The 27,811-nt window shown below is 56.3% G+C and overlaps 1 protein-coding gene and 1 long non-coding RNA gene across 2 annotated transcripts in view; one reads left to right on the plus strand and one right to left on the minus strand.

The window, feature by feature from the left end:
* Positions 1–22,195, plus strand: part of HCN4 (hyperpolarization activated cyclic nucleotide gated potassium channel 4) — a 41,896-nt gene extending 19,701 nt beyond the window's left edge. The window contains exons 2-8 of the mRNA XM_074354063.1: positions 4,120–4,543; positions 12,649–12,810; positions 14,882–15,100; positions 17,120–17,266; positions 17,372–17,612; positions 17,913–18,077; positions 18,190–22,195. Coding sequence (XP_074210164.1) covers positions 4,120–4,543; positions 12,649–12,810; positions 14,882–15,100; positions 17,120–17,266; positions 17,372–17,612; positions 17,913–18,077; positions 18,190–19,652 — 2,821 coding nt within the window. The 3' untranslated portion in view covers positions 19,653–22,195. The remainder of the gene's footprint in view (positions 1–4,119; positions 4,544–12,648; positions 12,811–14,881; positions 15,101–17,119; positions 17,267–17,371; positions 17,613–17,912; positions 18,078–18,189) is intronic.
* A 27-nt stretch (positions 22,196–22,222) lies between these two features.
* On the minus strand, positions 22,223–27,675 carry LOC141575237 (uncharacterized). Its single transcript, XR_012502675.1, has 3 exons — positions 24,395–27,675; positions 23,660–23,714; positions 22,223–23,025 (listed from the first exon to the last, which is right to left on the minus strand). It is a non-coding gene; the product is annotated as an uncharacterized LOC141575237 (long non-coding RNA).
* Positions 27,676–27,811: the final 136 nt, after the last annotated feature.

Consider the following 27,811-nt stretch of genomic DNA (forward strand, 5'->3'; position numbering starts at 1 on the left):
GAGGGAGAACAGGCCTGGGGCCCTGGGTTGGGGCTTCCAGAGCCCAGGTGCTGTCTTTCTGGCTAGGACTTCCTCTCAGCTAAGGGAACACTAGGATGGGGGCAGTTGTCTGGCTTTGGAGAGACCAAGGCCTCTAATTTAGTCTTGTGTTAACTGCAGCGTGTCCACGTCTGGCTGTCTGTTGCTTCCCTGCCAGGGCCTGCCACCGGCTACCACGGGTGCATACCTTGGATTGTGGGGTTTATTCATGAATGATTCTAGGGGCAGCAGAGTGCTAGAGGAGCACTGGGCACCCAGCTTGAGGCTTTGGAATTGTCACTATTCCCTCCTTTGTAGGCCTTAGTTTTCCCTTCTGCAGGATGGGCACAAGTGTGCCCAGCTAACTGCTGATGACTGGGGTGCTTTTAATGCTTGAAAAGTGTGCTAGTTTCCCCAGCCAGGAAGTACCTCAGAAGGCCAGCATCAGGAGGATACGTCCTCTCAAAACCTCTTTGCAACCTTCTCTTCTCTCTTGCCCCTGGGGCAGAGGCTGCACCTGCTGTGGTAGGCTACCTCCCCAGTGTGATTCAGGGGCACCAGAAAGGCTTGTCTGCCTCCCCGCATCCCATGGAAGTGCCTAAAATCCCAAGTGGTCAGATTCTCAAGCTCCACAGACCTCTCTGAATTTGGGGTCTGCTCCTCACTAGCTGGGTGGTCTTGGGCAGACGCTTCTCTCTGAGCCTCAGTCATCATCTGTGAAATACAGATAACAGCAGCCACCTTAGTGCTGGTGTGAGGAATAAATGAAGTAATGCATTGAAAACACAAAGTAAGTGCTTAATACATGGGAAGTATATTGGGGTCTTTATGAACAGAGCCTTTTCAGTCACCAAGGAGCCCCCAGTGAAAATGCTCAGGGATACGAAGGAATCACTTGAGATACTTCTGATCACTAGGACTGGGGAAGAAGAGGAATCGGAGAGCTGACGACGCGGTGGGGAGGCTGTGGCCAACTTCCCCTGGCTAGGCCAGGGCGGTAGGGCTGGCAGGCGCTCCAGGAGCTGTCCATAGTGCTGAACATCAATTTTTTTTTTTTTTTTTTCCCCCGCTCTCACCCAGCCCAGCTTTCAGAAATCTGTGCAACCGCCTGGCAAAGAGTAAGGGAGCATAGTGTACAAGGTGAAGGTCAGCTCCCAAAGCCCAGCCCCCTGCAGGAGCACTTCCTGACCTCATCCTTCTAGGCCACCAGGAGCCCACCTTCTCAGACCTGGGCTGCTGCCCGGGTTGGTTTCTTTCATCATGGCCTGAGACTTGTCGTCTAAGACGTGTCCTCTGACTGGACCATGAGCTTTCTGAGGTCAGGGCATCTCTCTACTGAGGTAAATAGGTTCTACCGTCCAATTGTCCAGGGAAAGTCGTGGGCCCTGACTCCCACCGCTGGCTGTTCGGGGACCATTGTAAGCTCCCTTCCACCCACCACCTTGGCCCTTCCCTGGAAGAGTTCATCCACCTCCCTCACCTCTTTCCTGTGAATTTGTCGACTTGAATCACGTATTTACTTATTTAAAAATATAGGCGAGGCATAGGTCATAGCATTTTACAAATATCAATTCATTTCATCATTATAACAATCCTGCTAGTTAGATAATGTTATCCCCACTGAGCAGGTGAGGAAGCAGAGGCTTAGGGAGAGTCTGACTTGCTGGAAGCGACAGAACCAGGAATCAAACTCGGGCTGGTTGACCTGAGAGCCAGTGCTGCTTTCTTTCCACCATGTTATGCTGCCTTCTGAGTATCTCTTTGATGCTCCAGAAAAATGGTGTGTGGGAAGGAGTGCCCAGCATTCTGACCCCAGCCCAGAGCAGGCACCAGAAATATCTTAACATCTGGAAAGTCACGATTGAAACAATTAGTCAGAATTCAAGGAAATGGGTGTTTTTGCCTCATGTAATTTGGTTTTATGAAGACCACTAAATGCAAACATTCTTCTGTTAATTACTGTCTCAAATTTGGTCTGTAATTGAGGGAACTAGAGCTGGGGAGAGTGTAGAAACCCGCTGGAATGGCAGGCTTGCCCGAGTCAGCATTCCCAGTTGCCTTGCACCCGCTCTGTTAATTTTGGAAACTCTTCCAGTCTGGGTGTATTATTAGCTTTATGTACACAGGGCCAAGGGGCCCTCAGTGGCCTCTCCATGTCACAATTTTTTGTTTTGTTTTTCCCAAGAGATTAAATGAAAAGGAACAATGGCCATGTGTACACAGGGGTGTTTGCACACTGTGTGTGTGAATGGGGATACCTATGTGTGACAGCTAATGAGTGTCTGCAGCTGTCTTTGAATGGTGCGCATGAGGCAGGGTGCAGAGCGTACACAACTCAAGAGCACCGTAGACGCTGAAACCATTCTTCCAGAGCCCACAAGTCATTAACGGGATGTGCTGTGCTCTGTGCAGTGGGTGTGAAGCCTGGGGTGGGCTCTCCCAGATGGCATAAGAGGGGTTGGTGGGGGAAGGGGTGGTGGGCTGTGGGACAGGAAAGGAGCTGAAATTGGCCTCTTGGTGCCAGCCTTAGAATGAAAAGCTTTAGTTAGCCCAGCGAGACTCTGACTTGAAATCCCGTCTTGAGGCCTGAAGCACTTGGCTTTCAAAGGGGCTGCCGGAAGCTGCCTTTCCAGGAACAGCCCTTCCCTGAGCTGCATGATATGGGACAGCTGTCTCGCCCACCTTCAGTGAAGTCTGTCCTACCCTCTCTTTGACTCAGCACCACTTTGAGTCTGGCAAAGAAAGCAATTTGTTGTGAAGTAATTATTTTTTTTAAAACTTGGAACTCTTTTAGGCAGGGGCACTTCGATTGTGCTGTGGGACCCTCTGAAGACTCAAGGGAAGCTTGCCTTTTGGGTCCCACTCCCTTCCTCCTGGCTTCCTGCAGTAGAGAATTAAAGATGGCCGAAGTGTTGTTTCTCTTGGAAGAAGACATGCTTCTTTCTGCCCAAAATAATACCTTTACCTGCTGTTGTCTGTCTCAATAGCAGAGGGAAACAGCTCTGCAGTACAAGTTTTTGGTCTTGGGGCCAGCCTTGGGGTGGCTGGTTCTTGGGCAGGATCCCTGGTCATGCCTTCTAGACATAGGGTCTGTGCCTACCTGTGCTGTCTGCACACCCCAGAGGGGCCCCTGCTCAGCCAGGCAACAGACCTGTGAGCTTGCTTTTACCTCCTCGAATTGCTTAACCTCTCAGAGGCTTTTCCCTGAGGGCCACTTCCTACCTCCCCCAGGAAACGCTTGCAGTTGCTTTGCAAAGGCTTTAGGAGAAATGATGCTGGAAGCCCTAGCTGGTCTCACTGCATTGCATTGAGCGGTACCTTGCTGGTGCCTGAAGTCCCCTCATTAACACTGCCTGCCTATGAAGATATCACTGACCTTCCCCAACACTGTGTTAGAATGCAAACCTCTAGCGGGGGAGAGATGGTCAGATGTTTTCTGACTGTAGGAGATAGACTCAAGGGAGACCCCAGACAGCCAGTGTGGGAGAGGGCTAGATCAGAATTATAGGACTGAGTGTGGAGGCTCCACCCCTCATTGCGCAATGAGGAAGCTGAGGCCCAGAGTGGGGAGGGCACTTGCCTGATGTCACACAGTGTCAGTAACAGAGCTAGGGCTACATCCCATGCCTCCTGCCTCCCAGGCGCCCGCTGTGTATCTGGACCTCCCCTGTTCTCTGGTCACGGTCTGTGGCATGTCTGCCTGCCAGCCTGTTTCAGGCCACAGTTGCCCCTCAGGGAGGATGGAGCAGCCTGGCCTGATCCTGGGGTGGTGCAGGGTGAACTATTTCTGCCACTAAAACAGCCTCTCACTTCTCTCTGGATGTCATTGTTTGGTTTGCTTTTCAGCCTGACTCTCACTGGGGCACAAGGATTGGAGTGTGAGGCTTGTCATCGAGAGCTCGTGGAGGGGCAGGCAGAGTGCATAAGGAAGAGCCTCTTTCTGTGCCAGTCTCCACATCTTGCCCTGGTACCCGTGTGCCTAACTCCTTCCGAGTCTCAGCACCTCCCATGGCTTCTCTTTCCCACCTTTGCAGTCTCTGAGCTTTCTCTTAGACTGTAACTCTCTCTCCTTCTGCGACTGACGCCTGTGTCTCTGGGCAGGTTTTACTGGGACCTGACCATGCTGCTGCTCATGGTGGGAAACCTGATCATCATTCCTGTGGGCATCACCTTCTTCAAGGATGAGAACACCACTCCCTGGATTGTCTTCAACGTGGTGTCGGACACGTTCTTCCTCATCGACTTGGTCCTCAACTTCCGCACAGGGATCGTGGTGGAGGACAACACAGAGATCATCCTGGACCCACAGAGGATTAAGATGAAGTACCTCAAAAGCTGGTTTGTGGTGGATTTCATCTCCTCCATCCCTGTGGACTACATCTTCCTCATCGTGGAGACACGCATCGACTCGGAGGTGTACAAGACGGCCCGTGCCCTGCGCATTGTCCGTTTCACCAAGATCCTCAGCCTCCTGCGCCTCTTGCGTCTCTCCCGCCTCATTCGATACATTCACCAGTGGGAAGAGGTGAGTGGTCAGACCCAAGCCTCTGGGGGGGGGTATCTCCCCCTCAGGGGGAGGGAGGGGCCAGCCGATAACCTCAGACAGTCGGATGTGGGGGGCTGTCGGATTGTCGCGGGCACCTCTGCTTCAAGAGGACAAATATTAGTAATTTCTTGATTTACTATTATATGCTAGACACTGCACAAGTCACTCTCAGACAATATCCCATTAAAATCTCTAACAACCCAAAGGGTACCGTGTGGGTAGATACAAGTGCTCATTTTTCACATGAGGAAACTGAGAGAAAAGCTCAGGGATTTATCTAACGTCACAGAACTGTTAATTCCAGAGCCTGCGTTGTTAACCACTACACTGTGCTGTGGGGGCAGGCAGGGAGTGTGAGTGGGTGAAGAGGGCCATTTGGGGGATAGTCGGGGAAAACTGAAGAGCATCTCTTCTGCCTGTATCAGGCAGTCCCACCTCAGCTCTGGCTGCTGTGGCCAAGTGGGAATGGGCCCAGGCTTGCTAGAGCTACAGATTTGTCATGAGAAGCAGGAGTCTGGATTTTTGTGTGAATTTTGTTGGCAACTATCTTAGGTGGGTTCTGGTGCAGACCCTGAGATGAAGATTTGTTATGAAAGTGGTTTATTTTGGTGGGGGGACAGTGTTTCCAGGAAAATCTGGTAGGGAATTAGGGAAGAGGGGCAGGGAAGTAAGGACAGGAAAGACACAGGGAAGACAGGCAGACAAAGGTGACACCAAGCAAGGTCCTATGGGGAGCTCTGGGACAGCATGCACCACACCTGGGAGTTGTCCCAACCAGGCCAAAGAGTTGCCCTTTTTATATCCCCTCACCTGCCAGTCTTTGGCCCAGGCACTTCCAGCTCTCAGTGCTTGCAGGCAAAGCAGCTTCCCACTGCCTGGAGCAGGCTGCTGACAAAGAGCCACAGGTGTTGGCTGGAGGGCGTGCAGGCCTGGAGCTCTTCTGGAATTATGTGAGCGCAAACTGTCAAGGGGTCCTAGGGCTCCCGGGCAGAGCACTGGCTACAGAAACTAAATAAAAAATTGCAAAAAAGAGAAAAAAAGGGTAGCCTCTACCATTCTGAACAAACCTAACTCATCCGTGGGCTGAATGCAACCATCTGTGGGAGAAAGAGAGGACTACGGGCTGCGGTTTGGAAAAAAGCAGGTGACCTTGTGAGAGCTTCTGTCTGTGTTTCTGCCACCACCCAAGTGCCTCTTTTAAGGCGCAGCAGCAGGCAGGCCAGCCTGGAGGTACCGGGGCGGGGGGGTGTGTTCTGTGAGACCGTCCGTCTCGGGGTTCGGGGTGGGCTGTGGCCTAGGGAAGCTTCTGCAGAGGTGTGTTTCTTGCTGTGGCTCACGGCTAGTCTCCTGGTCTCTGGGACCTCGGCTTGATAGGCCGGAAGTTCCTACGCTCAGGACACGAAGCACCCACCCCACCCCCACCCCCAGCAGCAGCCTGGGCCCTGGGCAACAGCACCCATGGCTGATGGCTGGGGGCGCCGGCAGACTGGGGTCAGAGGTGTCGTGAACGCCTGTGCTGCAGGAGGGCCTGCCCCATCCTGGCAGAACCACTCTGTGACAGAAACTCTCTTTGGTTTGGAAACATTTGCATTATTCCTGCTGACAGAGGAAGAGCAATGACTTGTCCAAGGTCAAGCAGCTTACCTCTGGCAGAGCCGGAGCAGATCCCAGTTAGCACTCTTGGCTCCCAGCAGCGTGGCAGTCCCTACCCCGCGTGCGGGAGTGCGTGTGGGCCTTGGAGTTAGAATGACACGTGTGAGACCTGAATTAAAATCCCGGCTCCACGCTGCCTAGCTGTGTGACCGTGGGGCTGTCCTGTCCCCTGAGCCTCCTTGTCTTACCTGCAAAGTGGGTGTAAGGCATGCCTTCCTCAGTGGACTGTTGTGAGGATTAAATGAGATGATGCTTGTCAGACTCAGTAGTGAAGCCTGGTACAGAGAACTGTTTAATAAATGCCCCTCCCCAGTCGATTGTCTCAGTAACTGAGGAAACTGAGGGTGGAGGGTCGGCTGCCCTGGTGGTAGGGTTTTGACCTAGGCCGCCTGCCCTTCCCGCTTTCTCGGGGGCCTGAAAGGAGGCTGACTGTTCCTGGTCCAGGTCCCTCTCTTGGGGAGGACTCCCTGCTGAGATGGGGGAGGCAGGCAGTGGGGCGGGTGGAGGAGTGGGCTGAGCTCTGTGCGTCAGTTTGGGTTTGAGGAACCTGGAGGATATGGCGGTGCAGAGAGAACTTGGCATGTGGGTCTGAGCTCAGGGCTGGCCAGGCTGATCGGAGTGGCTGCGGAGGAATGACAGAGGCATATTTCCCAGACGCCCTGGCAGACTTGTCTCTTGGTTTCTGTCCCAAGTGGAAATGCAGGATCACGTTGGCTCCCTCAGTCACCGAGAAACCCCCACCCTTCCGTGTGTCCTGGACTTACAGCTAGACTGCCATTAAAAGCAGAGAGAAGCTTTTCCCTTCTCAGGCATAGGTTCATGTCTCCAGGCCCCAGCCCCATGAGGGGTCATCCTTGCTCCCCATTCTTGGGTCCCAGGGCCATGGTATTTTGGGGAGAGTTGGCCGAGTTGCCAGTGGCTGGGCAGGGTGGGCCCTGGGGCAGAAGCTAAGTGCTTCTTTTACTCCCCTCAGCACCATACACCTGGGAGCTGGCCAGGGCTCCTGTCCCTACTGCCCCTCTGGGCTCTCCAGAACTAGTGAGGCAGGCTCTGACCCCGGCCTTTCCCCGGGTGGACAGAGGCCCCAGGAGGCCTGAGGTCAGGGCTCTCAGATAGACGTCACTACCACATCTCGTGGTCAGTGAGGGAGACCCAGGAGGCCAGATGGATGACTTCCCACCCCCTCCACACACACCCTTATCTTGCCTACCAGCTGGGGAGGAAATTGCTTTGAGCTGGTGTCTGCCGGGCACACTGCCCAGGCAAGGGCTCCCACCGGACCCCTGGGATTGGATTGGGGTTTCCCAGCTGACCCCAGGAACCCTGTCTCCAGATCCTTCATAGCCACCCAACCCCAGGGCTTCTCCCAACCTCACCTTGGCCTGGAGTTGGCAGCAGGGAGACTCGCTGAGGCCTGAGGTCTGCATCAGACCTACGAGGGAGGTATTTCATAGAGAAAAGACCCTGCTCCATCTCCTCCTCCAACTCCAACTCATGCGACTCTTTCCTTCCTTGGGCCTCAGTTTCCCCAACTATCAGATGTGCTGTGATGTTGTCGGAGGCTGGGGCTCAGTCCTCACCCCAGCCTCCCTTGGTGAGGATCCTGTTGGACGTGGTCGTCGGGGCTGGCGAGTCTGCCTCCCAAGACCCCGTGGCGAAGCTGCAGGGGCTCTAGACCCTTGACCCTCAGCCTTCCGCCGCCTCCCTCTGAGCCAGAGGCTTCCTGAGTATTAGCAGCAGCTCCTGGGAGTCAGGGTGGGTGGAGGGTCTTGGCAGGCGTAGGCGACTGTCTCAGAGGATGCCAGCCTCTGCCTCCGTCCTGGGCGATCTAGGTCAGCATCCTCCCTCCCAAGCCTCTCCCAGCCAAGCCTCTTCCCTCCCTCTGAGGTGCGAGCTTGTTACAGGCATGCAGGCTATTGTTAGAAATGTGGTTGCCCCCCTTCGGATGTTCCCCTGCAGGGCCCAGCACCCCAGTGACCCATCCCAGAAGCCTGTTGGTTCCCTCGGCAGCATCTTGGTGGGAGGAGCTGGAGGGAGGGGGTCAGCCAGGGCGGCCGTGCAGCCCCTGCTGAGTCTCCGCTCCCTGGGGGCCTCGATTTCTCCGCCTCTTTCAGGCTGGGGGTTGGGGGTGACACAGAGGTGTGGTCCTCTCTGTGGGCTCCAGGAAGGGACCCCGTGTGACCCTCTGTTCAGCCACATCGAGTTTGTACCCAGGATACACATGTACCAGCCATCCTCCCAGGCCTGGAACTGCTGTCCTCTATGTGGCTGCTTTTTCCTGAGACACAAGGAGAAGTTTGTTCTTCTTCCTTGAGGAGAAAATGAGTCCTGGGAGAGAACTCAACCAGGCCCCAGGAAGAGGCCTTGGTGGAAACTCCAGTTTCTCCACAGGACTGGAAAGCCAACTCTTTGTTTTGAGGGCTGGGGAAGAGCTGGAAGGCACATATGCTGAGTACCTACTGTGTGCCAGCTGCGGACATCCTCTCCTGATCCCCAGGACAGTCCTGGGAGCTGGCAGTTATTGACCCATTACACAGATGAGGAAACTGAGGCTCTGAGCAGAGAAGGCACTTGTCCAAGGTGGGAGACATGTCGCTCTGTCCTTGCCCCGGGGTCCAGAAGCTGCAGATGGGAGTTGCTGGCAGAGCTTCCCCCAAGTGCCACGCCAGGCACAGAGAGCGAGCTGTCCAGGCCACCCACCTGCCAAGCCTTGCAGGGCCCTGGAAATGAAGACACTCAACCCCCACAGCCAGAACCAACATCATAAAAGAGAGTTTTAATGAGGTCTAAAGAGCAAGACAAATATGTGCACAGAGCAGCTGATGTGCAGGTGGCCTGTGGCCCCAGCCCACAGTGGGGACACCTGAGTGTTTAGCGGCCTCTCCTAGCAACATGCAGCCTTGTTCTCAGCAATCATGCCCGGATGCCGTAGAGTATAGGGCATGGGGCGAGTGTCCACCATCTGGGGTATCTTCCTAGCCTGAATGGATGTCCCCTCACCGACCCTTTGCAGTAATCTCTGACTTTACCATGCTGGTGCCCCTGGCTTTGCCGTGTCTGAGAGGCACCTGTGACAGAACCCCACCCTCCCACCCGCACTGGTCGCTCCCAGCAGCTGCATCCTTCTTCAGCCTGGTGCCAGGCACAGCATGACCACCACCGCCATGCTCTCTGAGGATGCATGAGCCTGTGCCACCTGCAGGAAAAGGCACACCCTTCTCGTCCCCCAAAGGCAGGTTCCCTGTGGGCTGTGCCTGCCCAGAATGGGGCCTTTCTCAAAGGCCACCTGTATACTTATGGCAGTCCTAGTCACCATCAACCCCATCACTGTCTTCATCACCTCCACCTTCCTCACTTAAGCACTTCTTGGTTCCTGAGACCCCATCACGTGCTCTGCCATACCGGTTGCTGAGATTGTGACAAGGGCCAAATTAGACAAGGATCTGATCTTGGAAGAAAACTGGTTACAAAGGAAAGAAAAACCATGATGACACTAAAACACGGCATTAAAATATGCCAGCCTTGATCTGGCCTTTGAGACCAGAGTGACCCACGGAAAGGGGCAGTCATCCTGGGCTGTGGGGTCTGGGACGCTTTCGGAAAGGGACCCAGGCCGGCCTTGAGTGTAGTCCCAGCTCGGGCTGTTAAAGTGCTGCGGGGCCTTAAACAAGTGTTTACGCCCCACGGTGCTGGAGGCTGGCAGCCCGAGAGCAGGAGCTGGCGCGGCCGCGTTCTGGGGACGGCCTGCACCCTGGTTCGTAGATGGCCACCTGCTCCCTGTGTCCTCACGTGGCCACACATCAACTCGCTTGTGTCTCTTCTCATAAGGTACCAATCCTGTTCATGGACGCCCCCCGCCTCTTGACCTAATCACCTCCCAAAGGCTCTGCCTCCTAATACCGTCACATTGAGGGTTAGGGCTTCAAGATACGGATTTGGGGGAGACAAACATTCAGTCCATAGCAGCAGGGAAACGAAGGAACTTCAGAATAATGACCCCACCCCTGTATGTGTTCAGGGCACTTTCTCAGCTAGGTGAATTTCTCCAGCGTCCCTGGCAGGAGGGGCAGGAGGGGAAGCTGAGGCGTGGTGGGCGGTGAAGGCAAGTGCTAGCCACCTCTTAGACTAAGCGGCCTCATGTCACTTGCCCTGCCCATCCCCCCAGAGTGGGGGAGCCAGTGGCATCCTGGTCAACCAAGACTCTGAAGGGTCATAGAACTATTGTGTTCACCTAGGCAAATGCTGAAGAGGCAGAAGTGGGATCTTCCCTCGGAGCCACAGCTGGGGCGCTGGTACTCAGCAGCTGCTGTGGGACCAGGGGGGAGGCCCGGGGAGCCTCCCAGGCTCAGGGTCCAGGCCCTGGGGTGCAGCAGTGGAGGGACGGCCAGAGGCACAGGCGGCGTGCTCGGGCTCGCTCTGCGTCCCAGACACAGACCCCAGCTCCAGACCGCCCTGCTGGCACCAGTGCCCACATCTCCTTGTACTGAGGAGTGCCGGCTTAGCCAGGAAGTGGCACTCCGACAGCCCCGGGCTGGTGCCTGGGCCCCCGTGGGGCTAGGCTGCCGGGCGCTCAGCTCTAACTTCAGCAGTACACTGAGCACTGGGCTCAGAGCTGAGGCGCCGGGAGTCCCTCCTGGCTCTGGGTCCAGCTTGCTGTACGAATCTGGCCACATTGCTTGGCCACTTTGGGTTTGAGTTGTTTTATCTACAAAATGGAGCTACTGAAGACCACCCGTCTCTCCCTGGGCCACTGTAATAATCTGCAGGCAGCCTGGGGTTGCAGTCTGCCTCTTTTGCTGCTACCGTGACTGAGGGCAAGTCTCTGAGCCTTGGTGTAAATGGGTTAACAGTGTCTTCAGCAAACGGCTGTTGTGAGTTTAAATGAGATAATGACTGTGGGACTGTGTGCCCTTACTCAGGTGTGGTGCTGTTTTCCCTCTGTCACTGGGGACATGGGGGGTGACGGGACAAGCTAGAGCTGCCACTGTCTGTGAAACTTCCCAAGGTCTGTTTCATCCTTTGAGCTGGTACATCCAGAGTCATGCTACTAAGAGGGCAGCAGGTGGCACCACCCAGGGGGTGATGGACAAATGGTGTTCATCTTCAGGTTTTCAAAACCAAGAGCCAGGCTAAGCCCACACTTCCGAAGGGGAAACTCAGGTCACTAGTATCAGAATATCCTGCCACCAGCTACAGGGCTGTTGCTAGAAGACCACTGGACAGGGGGTGGAGACATCTAGGGTCTGCTTCTTTGGGCCTCAGTTTTCCCATCTGAAATGGGCTTAAACTACGTCTCAGTGGCATTTGACAGGTCTGCAATTGTGGCCCCCAAATCCCTCTCTAGGAAGGTCTTCTGCTTGGGAATACAGCTAGGGGTGCAGGCACCCCAAGAGCCTCCCAGGCCAGAGGCAAGGCCAGAACTTCCAGAGGCGTCCCTCCAGACTTCCTTCTATCTCTGTCCCCTCACCGTTCTGTCACCATGGTGACCCCTGCTGAAACCAGACCCAGAGGCAGCTCTGGGAGGAGGGAGGTGTGCCGGGATGCTGGGATGCGGCACCCTCAGCCCTGCCCAGCCACACTTCAACCTCTCACTGGGGGCACAGACGTGGAGACGGCCTGGTGGCAGTGGGCTGGGGCTGAGGGTGCTGTACTTTATTAATGGTGCAGAAGAGCATTATTACTCATTCATATTAACTAACCGTAAAGATTAATTATTAATAACTTATCAATTAATAATGGTTTGCAATTTACTGAATACTTCCATACCTAGTACTAAGCACTTTATATGTATAATTCAATCCTTTTGACAACCTACTCAGGTATAAATTTTTATCGCCATTTTCCAGATGAGGAAACGCAATCAGAGAGGTTCAGGGACTTTCTCAAGGTCACATAGCTAGAAACTGGGTAGGAGTTGGGCCTGGGATCAAGGTCTGTGTGAACTTGGAGCCTGTGTGTCCGTGTTACTCCCTCAGTAAATCCTTGTCTGCCTTAGGCAGCGCCCACTTCCCCTGGGGTCCTGGGAGTCTAGGGACAGATTTATGGAAACTCCATGTCCCTGATGTGACTACAGACCGTGATCCCTGAGAAGTCACGGCTGGCTGGCTCTTCTTCATACTGTCCTCACGGCCTAGGTGAGCTGAGCAAGCAGCTTCTCTGCCGCTTTGGGGCTGTGTGTGGCCCTGTGTGTCTTCCTCCCCATGTCCTGCCGGGACCACACGGATCCCAGGAGGCGTCCCTCTGGGCCCTCCAGCCTGCAGTCTCCTCCTCCCAGGGCCTGGACTGATGCCTCCCCACCCTCAACACAGCCTGGACCTGCACCGAGCTGGGTGGGCCACCCATTGTGTGCTGCAGGGTCTGGCCTGGAGCTGGCCAGGCGCCCCCACCCCCACGCCCGCTGACTGGGCCCGTATCTGCGCCTCTGCCCACAGATCTTCCACATGACCTATGACCTGGCCAGCGCAGTGGTGCGCATCGTGAACCTCATCGGCATGATGCTCCTGCTGTGCCACTGGGACGGCTGCCTGCAGTTCCTGGTGCCCATGCTGCAGGACTTCCCCGACGACTGCTGGGTGTCCATCAACAACATGGTGGTGAGTGGGAAGGAGGGGGAGGGGGGTGGATGAGGCACAGATGGGCAGAGCAGGTCCCCAACCTGGAGGTCCTGAGTCCCAGCACGTAGAACCCGCAGCGCCAGCCCCGCGGCCCTGGGCACAGGGCTCTGCCTGTCGCAGGCCCACCACGGATCCTGGCTGCGTGCTGCTCCCTCTGCTGCCTTATGGCCTCTGCTGCGCTTGGTAGCCTCCACACGGGGCCCTGGGTTCACCCAGGGAGACTCAGACCAGGTCTATCAGCTGTGGCAAAGCCCGGCTGGTGGCTCCTGCCCTCCTACCTCTGCTCCTCGGAGGCAGACCCGCCCTTAAAAGCCAAGCTCTAGAGAAGAGAAATCGATGAGGGGGTGAGGGGCACTGCTGGCAGCACACATGGACCCCCAGACCACACACGGCTGCCCCTTTCTGCTCCGAGCTGGGCTCTCCCCCATCCCCGCCCCTCCCCCTCTCCATCTCCATCCCCCAGCCCCACAGACACACACATCCTGGTCACAGGTGGGGTCCTGAGCCCGAACCCCTCTCCCCCTCCTTTTCCAACCCTGCGGGTGAGTGAGAGGAGTCCTGGGGCAGGTCCCCCAGACTCCCATGAACAGGGTGGGCTCCAGGTGGGATGGAGGAGACCCCAGGACCTGTGAGCCTTTCTCTGGGTCTGGGAACCCCTGCCTCCTCACTATCACTCTCAGTGAATTTGGTCTGGTCTCTGGGCAAATCCTCAGGGCCCCAGGGAAGGAAAAAGCAGCTTTGAAAAGAGGTGAGAGACCCCTGAGGCATCTTTCAGCATCAAACAGGCCTTTACAAAACAGCCTTTTGATGAGCTAAGTGTAAATGAATCGGCCATATGGATTGAATTTCCCCTTCCCCAGAGACTCAGCAGTATGGCCACTGGAAGCCCTGGCTGGAGGCAGCTGGGGGCCACCCCTGCCCTGCAGCTGAGAGCCCAGGCCCCCTTCACCCCTGAAGATCAGCCCCCCAAGACCTCCCATCCTGGTCTCGACTAAGAGCCTCTAGACTAACTCAGCTCTGTCCAGGATGGTCTGAGTGACCTTGAACATGGCAGCTCCTGTTCCTTCCTCCAGGTGCTGGGAACAGTATGGTAACCTCAGAACTGCTTGGGGCTCTGGGCAGGGGTTCTGGGGGTCATGCATTGGGGTGGGTTTCCACGTCATGGCTAAGGCATCCTCCTTGTGAGCAGAGAGCACGGGGGAGGTGGCCAGTGCTGGGGTTCATCTGGTGGCCCCCTCATTTGGGACAGTTTCCTCTGTATGAGGGTGACAGGCCCACACATGCACTAAATTCAGGAGCTGGCCTTTCTGAGCCCAGTGTTCCCACACTGAGCCTTCCTTGAGACTTTGGCTTTGGAGACAAAAATAGCCAGGAGCGTGGCTGCCTCCCGCCCTCCTCCCGCCCCGGCATTGTGCGCGCTCCAGCCCGCTGCCTGCGGGGTGGGGGAGGGGGCCTGGCCGCCCAGCCTGGACGGAGGGACGCAGGCTGGGTTCACCCCGGAGGCGCCTTGACTTAGCTCCTGGTGCTCTACCTTCGCTCACCCAAAACGAGGACAGCATTTTTGGCTCAGGCTGCCAGAGCTTGTCCCCCCAGGGGAAGCATATCTGGTTTTATAATTGAGGTCAGTGGGGAAATGGGCTTCCGCTGGCAGCAGCTTGGTGGGGGCATGGAGTGGCTTCGGCAAGCGCAGGACAGCAGGGCGGCCCAGCCCGGAGCCCTGGCTGCAAGGCGGGCCCCTGGCAGCCCGGGGACTGCGACGTCAGAGCGGGGCTGGCGCCCATCCCTTTGCTGGGGCTTCCAGTCTGACCCCTGTCCCCTCTTGCCAGAGAGGGGATTCGCTTGGTCACCATGTGTCCTCACTGCCCCTTGCCCAAGGCTTTCAGTCACCAGCAAGGCTGGGGGCCCTGAGCTCGGCCACTGGCAAAGTCAGGCTGAGGGGTGGGAGGTGGCGGGGACTCTTCTAGGTGCCTTTGAAGCGGGCCTGCCCTCTCACGGACCCACGCCCACCCCACCGCTCCCCCAATCTATCCCCCTGCGCGCCTGTCCGCAGAACAACTCGTGGGGAAAGCAGTACTCCTACGCCCTCTTCAAGGCCATGAGCCACATGCTGTGCATCGGGTACGGCCGGCAGGCGCCGGTGGGCATGTCGGATGTCTGGCTCACCATGCTCAGCATGATCGTGGGCGCCACCTGCTATGCCATGTTCATCGGCCACGCCACCGCCCTCATCCAGTCCCTGGACTCCTCCCGGCGCCAGTACCAGGAAAAGGTAGGGCGGAGCGCCGCGGTCCACCCTGGGCTCTCTCAGGAGAACCTGTCTCTCGGTCCTTCCCACAGGGAGCACAGGCTGCCAGCTTCTGGGGCCCCAAGTGGCCACTCCCTGTGATTGGGGCTCCCCATGTGGGCGACAGAGGAGGGGGGACCCCTCCTAGATGAGAACTACTTCGACTCCCCTACCTTAAACCTCTAAAGGTCTTTTTATCTGTACCCTCCTTTTCTCCTGCTGTAATTGGGAGCCTGTCTCTCCTGACTGAGGGCCCCTCTCCCTCCTGCCCCGCCCTGTGCCCGCCATCCCCTCCAGCTGCCCCTGCACTGGGCCTTCCCATCAGCACTGAAACTTGCTCCATCTCTCCCTTCTTAAAAACATCTGTCCCTCCACCATCATGGGGCTTCAAATGCTGTCTTTTCTGCTGTTTGTCTCCTTTTCATGGACAAATGCCTAAAACCAACCAACCAACCAACCAAAAAACCCACATTATTTATGGCTGCTGAATCCACTTTCTTCTCTCAGCCCACTGAGTCTGAAATCACCTCTGCCTTCCGTGTTGCCAAAGCCAGTGGGTCCTCTGGGGTCCTCATCTTGCTCGACACCAGACAGTTATTAGTCCCTTCCTGGCTTCACATTTGGTTTCCAGGACCGCACACCCTCAGTTCTCCTCTTTGGCTGGCTCATCTTCTCAGTCATCCCCTACTGGGCCCTGGTAGTATGGGCCCAGCTCTCTGCTCCTCTCTCTCCCCTGTTTTCCCTCCCCGCCCTTACCCTGTGCTCTGTATCATGTCAGTGCAGTGGGATCCAAATAGTATCATTAGCCTCCACCTCTTTCCCCAGCCCCAGATTATTTGATGCCTCCCTGGACCTCAACCTCATCATGTCCAAAATGAGAACAGTTTCTCGCCCTCTCCACTCCAAACCTACACCCTTGCCTGTCTCGTTAGTGGATGCAGCAGTGCAGGTGCCCAGCCCCGAAACCAGGAGCCGTCCTCGATGTCTGTCATCACTGCCCGCCCCCGCCAGCATCTCCCTCCCTGCATCCCAGCTGGCCCCCAGCCCAGCTCACGGCAGCTGGAAGAATGTTGGGGAGCTTCACCTCCCAGTCCTCAGTTATCTGTTGTCACCTCTCTGCAGCACTGTGTCCCTGCTTTGGAGCACTAGTATATGGGAATAGATTCCCCTATTTCTGATTGTCCCTGGGGTACAGGGACCTCCTTTACACCCCAGTGCGGGGAAAAATCTCTTCTTGCCTGGTCATGCTTCCTGTCCGTGCTCCTGGGGAGCCCCACTCTCCACCCACAATCCAGGGGCGGCGGGAGCAGCACCCATCCGTCACCCCCAGGGTGGGCAGAAGCATTTCAAAGCTGGCTGAGTCCTGGGCACTTAGGTTCACAAATCTCTTGTCGCCAAACCCCTTGTCCCCAAATCTCTGTTTAAGGTCCCTGCTCTGCCCAGTGCCTCCCCTGGGCTGGAGTTGCTCTTCAATAAAAGACTCAGTCTCAGCCGGGACCACGCTTGGATACGTGCCCCACACGATGGGGCAGGCACCCTGGCTGCAGCCTCCAATCCCTCTAGCCCGCTGCAGCCCATTCCCTGCCTGGGCCAGTCTGTTATAGCTGACGGGCAACAGCTCCTTCCAGAGCTGGTGGTTAAGGCCTCCTTAGTCGGCACTGTCACACAGAGGAGACTGACATTTAGAGGAAACTAGATCGACCTCCTGGTCAGTTGGCCTCCTGTAACTGGGTGTTGGACAGTCCCTATTGTCACCGGGCAGTCTTCTTAGTAAAGAACACTGTGAGGATTGGACACTGATGGTGCCCCTCCTCCACCCCAAGCAGCTGGGAGTCAGGGACACACCCACACTGAGGACCTCAATCTCCTGGGGCCAAGGTCGGCCAAGAAGGCCCTCAGGGTCCGGGCAGCCTCTGGTCACCAGCAGCCGAGATGGGCTGGTGCAGCTGGAACAGCGGGGCTGGCCGGCCAGGAGGTGACGCCCTGTCCTCTCCCGGGCCTCAGTACAAGCAGGTGGAGCAGTACATGTCCTTCCACAAGCTCCCGCCCGACACGCGGCAGCGCATCCATGACTACTACGAGCACCGCTACCAGGGCAAGATGTTTGACGAGGAGAGCATCCTGGGCGAGCTGAGCGAGCCGCTGCGGGAGGTGAGCCCTGCGCGCGGGCCAGGACTGGGGCCAGGCCTTCCGGCCGGCTAGACGGCCCACCTCACCTCTTCCTCCCTTTCTCAATCCACTGTGTCTGGCGAGCAGGAGATCATCAACTTTAACTGTCGAAAGCTGGTGGCCTCCATGCCACTGTTTGCCAACGCGGACCCCAACTTTGTGACATCCATGCTGACCAAGCTGCGCTTTGAGGTCTTCCAGCCGGGGGACTACATCATCCGCGAGGGCACCATCGGCAAGAAGATGTACTTCATCCAGCACGGCGTGGTCAGCGTGCTCACCAAGGGCAACAAGGAGACCAAGCTGGCCGACGGCTCCTATTTTGGAGGTGAGGCGGCCAAGGGGTCCTGGGGGGACAGGGGAATGCCTTGGAGAGACACTAAGAATGACATCGCAGACCCTTCGTGGCCACTGCCTGGAGGTGGGTGTCTGTGAGTCCAGGACAGGGGTGGGGTCCCAGAGATGGAAAAGATGGGCTGGCATCCAGTGTGGCCACAGCTCGAGGGTGGGGGCTTTGTGAACCTGCTAAGCTTCCGCACCAGAGAGCGGGGGGCGGGGCCAGGTCAGGGTGGGTCCGCGGCCCTTTGAAGCCTGCCGGGAGTCCCGCTGAACCCTGCTGTCCCGGCAGAGATCTGCCTGCTGACGCGGGGTCGGCGCACAGCCAGTGTGAGGGCTGACACGTACTGCCGCCTCTACTCGCTGAGCGTGGACAACTTCAACGAGGTGCTCGAGGAGTACCCCATGATGCGGCGGGCCTTCGAGACGGTGGCGCTGGACCGCCTGGACCGCATCGGTGAGGGCCGGGCGGGAGGGCGGCGGGAGGTGGCGTTCCCAGCCGGGCAGGTGCACACCTGCCCCCCGCCTCCCACCCCGGCCTGAGCGCCTGCTCTTGTTCGGTGGCCCAGGCAAGAAGAACTCCATCCTCCTCCACAAAGTCCAGCACGACCTCAACTCGGGCGTCTTCAACTACCAGGAGAACGAGATCATCCAGCAGATCGTGCAGCATGACCGGGAGATGGCGCACTGCGCGCACCGCGTGCAGGCGGCCGCCTCCGCCACGCCGGCCCCCACGCCGGTCATCTGGACGCCGCTGATCCAGGCGCCGCTGCAGGCCGCCGCCGCCACCACTTCCGTGGCCATCGCGCTCACCCACCACCCGCGCCTGCCCGCCGCCATCTTCCGGCCCCCGCCCGGGCCCGGGCTCGGCAGCCTCGGGGCCGGCCAGACCCCTCGGCACCTGAAGCGGCTGCAGTCCCTGATCCCGTCGGCGCTGGGCTCCGCCTCGCCCGCCAGCAGCCCGTCGCAGACGGACACGCCGTCCTCCTCCTCCTTCCACATCCAGCAGCTGGCCGGGTTCTCCGCGCCCGCCGGACTCAGCCCCCTCCTGCCCTCGTCCAGCTCTTCCCCGCCGCCCGCCGGGGTCGGCGGCTGCTCCCCGGCGCCCACCCCGTCCGCCGCCGCGGCCGCCCCCGCCGCCGCCGGCTTCGGCCACTTCCACAAGGCGCTGGGCGGCTCCCTGTCCTCGTCCGACTCCCCGCTGCTCACCCCGCTGCAGCCGGGCGCGCGCTCCCCGCAGGCCGGCCAGCCGCCGCCGCCTCTGCCGGGCGCCCGGGGGGGCCTGGCGCTCCTGGAGCACTTCCTGCCGCCGCCGCCCTCGGCCAGGTCCCCGTCGTCCAGTCCCGGGCAGCTGGGCCAGCCTCCCGGGGAGCTGTCCCCGGGGCCGGCCGCCGGCCCACCCAGTACGCCAGAGACATCCCCGCGGCAGCCGGAGCGGCCGTCCTTCGTGGCCGGGGCCTCCGGGGGCGCTTCTCCTATAGCCTTTACCCACCGAGGAGGTCCCAGCCCCCCCGGCCACAGCCCAGGCCCCCCCAGAACTTTCCCGAGTGCCCCACCCCGGGCCTCCGGCTCGCACGGTTCCTTGCTCCTGCCGCCCGCCTCTAGCCCCCCGCCGCCCCAGGTCCCCCAGCGCCGGGGCACGCCACCCCTCACCCCAGGCCGCCTCACGCAGGACCTCAAGCTCATCTCAGCCTCGCAGCCGGCCCTGCCCCAGGACGGGGCCCAGACTCTCCGCCGAGCCTCCCCGCACTCCTCTGGGGAGTCCGTGGCTGCCTTCCCGCTCTTCCCCAGAGCCGGGGGCGGCGGCGGGGGCAGCGGGGGCCTCGGTCCTCCCGGGAGGCCCTATGGTGCCGTCCCCGGCCAGCACGTCACTCTGCCTCGGAAGACATCCTCAGGTTCTTTGCCACCCCCTCTTTCCTTCTTTGGGGCAAGAGCCACCTCTTCTGGGGGGCCCCCTCTGACTGCTGCTCCCCAGAGGGAACCTGGGGCCAGGTCTGAGCCGGTGCGCTCCAAACTGCCGTCCAATCTATGAGCTGCGGCCCCTCCCCCTCCCTCTTCTCGTCTTTTTTTCTCCCTTTTCCTCCTTCAGGTTTAACTGTGATTAGGAGATATACCAATAACAATAATATTTATCATTAAAAAAAATCCACCCCAGAAAAACAAAAGACAGCAGAAAATAACCAGGTATTCTTAGAGCTATAGATTTTTGGTCACTTGCTTTTATAGACTATTTTAATACTCAGCACTAGGGGGGAGGGGGGGAGGGGAGCAGGCAGGGCCCAAATGCAAAAGCCAGAGGAAGGCGGGTGGGATCTCCGGGGCTTGGCAGGGGTGGGGGTGACCCATGTTTGGGGTTCCTAAAGCAGATCTGTCATTGTATTCATTTTAGGGCAATAGCCACCACCAGGCCCTTAGCTGTGAACTTGGAGCCCTGCTCTGCTGGGGGTCATCTCATTCCTCCAGGAAGGGCTGCCCTTGGGTTTGTTCCTGCGGAGACTCAGTTGCCCAAGCCCTTGGGACAAACGGGGGCCAGGACCTTGAGCGTCTTGCATTTTTTCTACTGCAAACTTAGCAAGCTATGTATATGAATATATGTATATGTATGTAAGATGTGTATATGTATCGCTATGTAGCGCTGTGTAGAGCCATGTAGATAGCCACCACGTGTGTGCACATGTGTGTGCAGCCGAGTTTAACCCCGTGTTGCTGGGACACCCAGGTCACCTTACACGCAGCAGCCCGCCTTGGCCCGCAGGCTGGGCAGCACGGGGCCTGGGGCACTTACTCTCTCCAGCCCTCAGGGAAGAGGCCCCAGGACCTCTCGGCAGGCCCCCCTCTCTCCCCATCTCTGGTCCAAGTCCAGTCCCTGCCCGACCTCCCACGTGGAAGCAGAAGACTCCAGCGTGCCTCCTTTCCCGTAGGGCCTCAAGCACACCCCGTCACCTCTGGGCCCGCAGTTTTCCCGTCTGTGCAGAGGGGTGAGGGGAGCTTCTGTTCATTGAGTCCGCTCTGTGCCAAGCACTGGTTTAGACTTTACAACCATTAACGTTCTTCAGTTTTACAAAGACCAGGAAGGTGTAGTTACTTTGATTCTTCCCATTTCACAGATGAGGAAACCGAGTTTCGGTAACTTCCAGAATTGCACATCTGCACGTGGCAGAGCTGGGACTGATCTGAGAGTATAATCCATGCCTGCCTGAGGCCAAAGCTGATATCCCTTTCGTTAGAAAACTGTTGAGAGGGGCTGAGTTCAGCAGTCCCCACGCATGGTGCAGAGGGAAGAGACCAGATTTTGGAGGCAATCAGACCTGGGTTTGAATCCCAGACCTGCCACTTTGCTGTGTGACCTCGGGCAAAGTTAGCTTTCTGAGTCTGTTACCTCATTTGTAAAATGGGAGTCACTGTGGTCCCACTTCACAAGGACCTATGACGACCAGGTGAGAAAAGCAGCCCATGTGAAATGCCCAGCCCAGCGCCTGGCACATCCCATAGTAGGTGCTCAGCACATCATGTTTCTTCTGCCCCCTCCCCGTGTGCCCAGCGCTGCCCCAGGGAGCTGTGGTGAGAGCGCAGGGAGCTTTGGCTGCAGGCTCCAGGACTTCTGAGCTCAGGACACAGGAGGTGGCCGGACCTTTCTAAGGGCCTAAGGAAGGTGTGTGGCCAGTGGTGGGCTTGAGCCAGGCCTCCAGGTATGGGAAGAGTGGGAGGGAAGGAGGGAGGGAGGAAGGGAGGCAAGGAAGGAGGGAGCAAGGGATCAGATGGAGCGCACGGTGGGGACATGACTGAGGTGGGTGTGGAGGTGTGGAGGCAGGGTGGTCAGAGGGAATGCCTTAGATGACAGGCTAAGGGGAGTGGCAACTAGGAGCCAGAAGCGTCCAGCATGGGGGCCATTGTGAAAGCAGCTCAGATACCTGCCAGAGCCAAGGTCAGTGGTCTGCTCACTGCTTAAAGGGTGGGAGGAGTTTGGGCTGCCCAGACTTGAATAATGAAGAGGGCTGGAACAGCCTTGTCCATCCAGAACCCTCCTCCACACTCTAAGCCAGAATGTTGGCAAGGTCAGGTTTTGGCCTGGGATGTGGACAAAATTCCTCCACGGATGGGCCACAGGGGGTATGAGGCAATAATCCAGGGGAGAAGAGGGCAAAGGATCCTGGGAGCTTAGGGAGCGACTGGGAGCTACCCTGCTTTGGGCTCCACTGGGCAGGAGGAGCCCCCTTGGGTCCAGGGAGCTCTCAGAGCTGGAAGTAGCAATACCCTCAACTTGAGTTCTGCCCCCACCTCTGCCCCTCAAGGAAGGCAGCAGGACTTGATCCAAACTCAGTCTAGTCCTGGAGGTGGCAGGGGATGAGTGGGGTGGAGGGTGCAGGGCCATGAGCAGTGAGGACCCTCCCTTGCCATCAGGGCTTGTCCTCACCACCCTCTTTACACACACTCATTTTGTAAAAGCTCTGACTCAGCCCAGAGACCCCATGGAGACTGGGGAAACCAGGTCAGAGGGCCCTCCCATCCCCGATCCCCCACAAGCAATTTTCAAATCTTCCACTTTTAAAATGGAAAACGGTAAATGCGCCGTGTTGTATATTTTATTTAAATAAAAAAAATGCCAGCAGATGCTGCCTTCTTCTAGGGGCCGGAGATTGGGGTGGGGGGGTGGAGTGAAGGCAGTGGGGCATTCTGGAGGCTCCGGAGCCAGGCTGGGGGGGCAGTGGGACATGGTCTCGAGAGCCCATGGGCACTCGTGGGCACAAGCCTGTGCCCCCGGGAGCAGGGGGCCAGAGGTGTGCAGGGGTGCGCTGTCTGGCTAGGAGAAGCCTGTGCGCTGTTTATGGGCTGGTGAGAGTCACAGAGAAGGGTGAGAGCGCGTGTCCTGTGCCTGCTGGTGCGGGTGCGAGGCCCTGGCTCCACCCTTCCCACGCCAGCTGCGGGGCTGCAGAGTCCTGGGCCTCCTCGGTGCTCCGTGCAGGAGGAGGGTAGTCAGTGTGCACATGACCCCAGATGGATAGCGAAGAGGCAGATGCCATCTTAGCCTGATCAGATGGGCCCTCAGAAGCCGGAGGGTGGATGGGGGACAAAAGGTGACCAGGCTGGGGGGAGGGTGTCGTGGCCAGGACAGAAGGTTGCTTTTCAGAGCGGCCACGGAGGGAACACCGTCACTGGTCTCCTAAGGAGGCTGGGGAACCTGAGAAGCCCAGCAGGAGGTGTGGCAGCCACCCCCCATCTGGGGGGGTTGGGACAGCTGACCCCCAGACCCCCTGAAAAGCCCTCAGATGGCCCCCTGGCCGCAGAGGGCCCCTGCGGGCCCTGGGAGCTGGATCTCACTGTGTAGGCGAGAGGCAGTGATCCACTGCTGGAAGAGCGAAGTCCCCGGGGCTCCCAGCGCGGCGCGAGGAATGCCGTGTTGCCTGCTGGAGGAGGGGAGAGTCCTCAGAAAAGGCCAGGGAACCCGGTCCCCATCGCTGATAGCTGATTCAATGCTGTTTCCATGGTAACAGGCCTGGGAGTCCCGTTGCTAAGAAGGCAGCTTGGCAGGCCCTGCGTCCCCATGACAACTGCCCCCTGCGGCCCAGGCGGCAGCGTGTCCTCGGGGACGTGGGCAGGGCAGGGCAGGATACAGGCCTGGCCTCTGGGCTTTGGGGAGGCCTCTGCAGACAGCAGATGTGGGGTGGGAGGGCTCAGCTTCGGGCCCAGGCGAACCACAAGGGGTAGATCTGGAGTGGATATGCGGGTACCCATAGCCCAGGGACACACACCCCCACCCACCCCACGCTGGGTCCACCTGCTGGGAGCTGGACAACACTAGTCACTATCTTCTCTGTCCCCTGACTTAGTAAGCACCTACTGTGTGCCAGGCACTCGGTGCTTTCCTGTTACTCCATTCTCACAGCAGCCCTAAGGGGGTAGGAATAAGCCTCAGTTACAGGGAGCCAAAGGGAACTGAGGGTCAGGGTTCCCAGACCCGGCAGCTAGACTGTGAAGGAGCCGGGCTGCACACCCGGGTCTGGAGACTCAAACCCTGTCCCTCCCACTGGTGGTATGTACCGGAGGCTGGGTGGCAGGAGCAGTCTGTCCATGCCGGCAGGAGAGGATGCACTGCCTGTAGAGAATTTAAAAACCAGTATAAAAGTGACTAAATGCAGTTTACTTTTTCCTATCTTTCACCATCACCAGTGATAAAGTTCTTACTCCTCCCCGCCGCGGCAGGCAGCCGCCCCCTTCATAGAAAAGCCACTGAACCCCCTGCTTTGGCTCTGGGGGACAGCTGCCAGCACCGGGGGGAGGCCGGAGGCCACCCCTCTGCCATTGTGGGGCTCAACCAGATTGAGATCTTTAAAAGAACATTTAAAAAGTGTAATAAAGCCTTCCCTTGACTCCCTGTCTCTTCCCAGCTGCTGCTCCTCATCTCAGCCAAACTTCTTGAGAGTTATCTGGACGCCCCGCCCTCATTCCCCTTCCTCTGAATCACATCTCCCCCCACGGCAATCTGGCTCCTGCTGCTTCTGCACCGAACGGCTCTAGACAAGGTCCTCCTCGCCTGGCTGTGACACCCAGGGCAGCGTCCCAGGCTGGGGCCGTTGCCCTCCGGCTCCCCCAGCTCGCAGGACCCGTGCTTCTCCAGCTGCTTCACCTTTCTGTTCAGCCTCAGCTTGAAGGGCCCCTCTTTCTCCCGGGGCTTCCAGGCTCCCCGCTTCCCACACCACACGTGCTTCCGGGAAACCTCACCCACGCCCACAGCTTCCCCAGATCCCCCCCCCCCCACAGGTCAGGCCCCAGCACCTCCTGAGCCACAGCCTGGGTGTCTGCTGCTGCCGCCCCCACGCGGTTCCTCATCCTTTCCGGGCTCGCTGTGGTCCTTTCTTCTTTCTTGAGTTTGCAGCTCCCAGTGCATGACAGAGCAAGTCCTCTCCAACCCTCCCCTCCCCTTGCTGACTTTGCATCTTCAGGTTTCTCTTGAGGGTGGAAAATTTCATACATACAGAAGATATAAATAAACATGATAAATACCTAAGATATTAAAAAGTGCAATAAACAGCCATGCACCAATCACTCAGTATGAAAAAGAGAACATAAGGAATTTCTTCGAAGGCATCTGTGCTGGTCCCCAACCATATCCCTCTCTCGAGCTCCAAGATAAACCACTCAGCTGAACTTTAATTTTATCATCCCCTTACTTTTCAATGTACTTTTTACTACAGAAATAAAACGTCTCTAAACCATGTGTTCCCTTGTGTACCTAGACAGAAGGGTAGGGATGGAAAGTCGTCGTCTTTGCAGGGTCAGGGGGAATTTGTCAACAACGCTGTTCAGAATCACTGATGCCCGCTTATGAGCAGCAGCAGATGGAGTTAGTCCATTTTATTATTGTTTTAAATTTCTTTACAAATAATGCACCTTTTCATTGCCTGCACCAGGGGTGGGCCATACCCCTTCCACTTTCATACACCACTGAACGTTTCTGTAAAATTTTGAACTTTACGTAAGTGGCAGCCTGTTGTATGTTCTTCAGTAACTTGCTTTTTTTTTTCATACACTATTGTAATTTGGAGACCCTGTTGATGCATGGTTACCTCTCCTTCACTTCTGTGTAGCAGTCTGGTAGCTGGGTACGCCACCACTGGCATACGAGTTCCTCCGGAGACAGCTATTTCAGTCATTTCCATTTCTCACTGCTACACACGCTATTGCTACAAACGTCCTTGTTTGTGGCTCCTGGTAAAGATGTGTCACACAGCATCTCTAGGCTCTGTATCTCGGAGTGGAGTAACTGAGTCATAGGGTGAGTTAATCTTCACTTTACAAAATAGTGCCAAGCTGTTTTAACCAGTTCGAACAACTTACACTCCCACCCGCAGGGTATGAGAGTTACTCTCACTCCACCTTCTTGCCAATGATTACGATCATCAGACTTTTTCATTTTTCCCACTCTAGTGATATCTAATTGTGTTTTAATGTGCAAATCCATAATTACTAGTAAGGTTGACTTTTTTGTATATTCATTTGCCATTTGTGTTTCCTCTTCCGAGCAATATTTTTTCATGTATTCTGCCCAATTTCCTATTTTTGTTGATTCATACACATCTGTTTGGAAAATGAATCCTTTGTTCATTATGTGTTGTAAATATCTTCTCCCAGTCCATGGCTTATATTTTCTTTTCTTCCTTCCTTCCTTCCCTTTCTCTCTTTTTTGGTGTTCTTTGATGAGCAGAAGTTTTACATTTTAATGAGATCAAGATTAGCAATATATTTTTTTTAAAGTCTAGTACTTCCTTAGTGCCTTTTTTGCTGGTTTAAGAAGCATCTTACTCTGATGTTACACAGATATTCTTCTATATTAATTTCTAAACCTGCGAAGTGTTGCTTTCCACATTTAAGTCCTTAACCTGCCTGACCTTGACGCTGGATGTGATGTCAGGACATAGTTCAGTTTCATTTTTGCCCCATTCAACCAGCTCTTCCTACTCGTTTACAATGCCACTCATCTTTCACCTCTGGGTCTGTGTCAGAGTGCTCTCCTCAGTACCGTGAGCCTGTTCATCCTCGTCCAAACTGTCCTGGTTACTGTGGCTTCATAAAGTGTGTAGGTCTTAGCAGAGCAAGTCCTCCCACCTCCTTCTTCTTAAGGGATGTCTTGGCCCTTCTCGTCTCTTTGTTCTGCCATAGATTTGTGTACTCAGTTTGTTAAAATGCATGAAGGAATCAATGGACTTCTGATTTGAAATTACACCAACATTACTATTAAAGTTTGTATTCCTCTGGGTGAATGGGGTATAACTCTCCCCTCCTGTGGGTCTTCTTTAATGCTTCTTTTCTATTAGGGCAATTAGCACTAGCGGAGCCCCAACAGAAAAGGCCCCAAATTTCAATAGTTTAACACTATAATTATTGAATTATAAACAATTTAACACAATCCAGGTTTGTTCCAGCTCTGGGGAAGTCCCCTGCAGGCCAGGCAGCCACTCTCCTTCCTGACACCAACTTGAGCCTGTGGTCTCCAAGGTCACATGCAAGGACGAGCGGGAACTAGAGGAGACGACCTATTCCGAGCTGCTTCTGTCCCCACTTTCTCGCATGCCCAGCTGCCACTTGCCACAACCTAACTGCAATGGAGGCTGCTCCTTGTGCGGGAACACATGGAACGTCTGCTGGGCATCAGCTGTCTCTGCCACATCTTCCGCGTAGTTTTACAGGCTTCCTTCCGAAGGTGTGTGTGCTTTGTTAGATTTATTCCTAGTACCTTCCATTTTTGTTGCTATTGCTAATTGTATCTGTTTTCTTTATCGAGGCATAATTTATCTATAACAAAATTCACATTTTCAGTGTACAGTTGGTTCAATGGGTTTTGACAAATTTACTCAGTCCTATAACCGCCTCGGCGATGGAGATAATGAAGGTTTCCACCACTCCTCCAAATCCTCTCCCGCCCCTCTGCAGGCGGTCCCCTACTCCTGACTCCTGGCAATTTGCTTTCTGTCACTAAAGTTTATCTTGTCTGGAATTTCATATAAATCACAACGTATGTTCTCTCTGGTGTCTGATTTCTTTTATTCAGTCCAAAGCCTTTAAGAGCTGTCCACGCTGTCGTGTGTGTGGCAGAGCAGCCGTCCCTGGCACAGGTCTGCCGGGATTCATTAATTCCCTCAGCCACAGCTGCGCCGTCGGGCTGTTAGGAATAACGCTCCTACAGACACGCACGTTCAAGTCTTCATGTGGACGTGGATTTTCATGTTCCCTGAGCGGTAGTGTTGGGTCATTTGGTGAGTATATGTTTACTTTATAAGAAATCACCAGCTTATATTCCAAAGCTGGAACATGGCTTTGTATTCCCACCAGCAACTGCCTGAGTGTTCCGGCCACTGCAGATCCTTGCAACACTTGATCTTGCCGCTCTACTCTTTACCATTCAGGAGGGTGCGTTACGTTAACGCCTGGTTTTAGTCTCCATCCCCATGACGGCTGAAGAGGCTGAGCATCTGTCCCCGTGCTTGTTTGCTGTCTACGTGAGCTCTTTGGTAAAGTGCCTGTTCAGATCTTCACCCGTTTGTTTTCACTGGGCCGCATGTTTCTTATTACTGAATTATAAACAATACATTCAAGCTACAAGTCCTTTATAAGATGTATGTTTTGCAAATATTTTCTTCCAGTTTATAGCTTACCTTTTTGTTTTCTTAACCATGTCTTTCAGAGTAAATATTT

The sequence above is a fragment of the Camelus bactrianus genome, chromosome 27, assembly GCF_048773025.1.
Source record: "Camelus bactrianus isolate YW-2024 breed Bactrian camel chromosome 27, ASM4877302v1, whole genome shotgun sequence".
NCBI classification, from domain to species: domain Eukaryota; kingdom Metazoa; phylum Chordata; class Mammalia; order Artiodactyla; family Camelidae; genus Camelus; species Camelus bactrianus.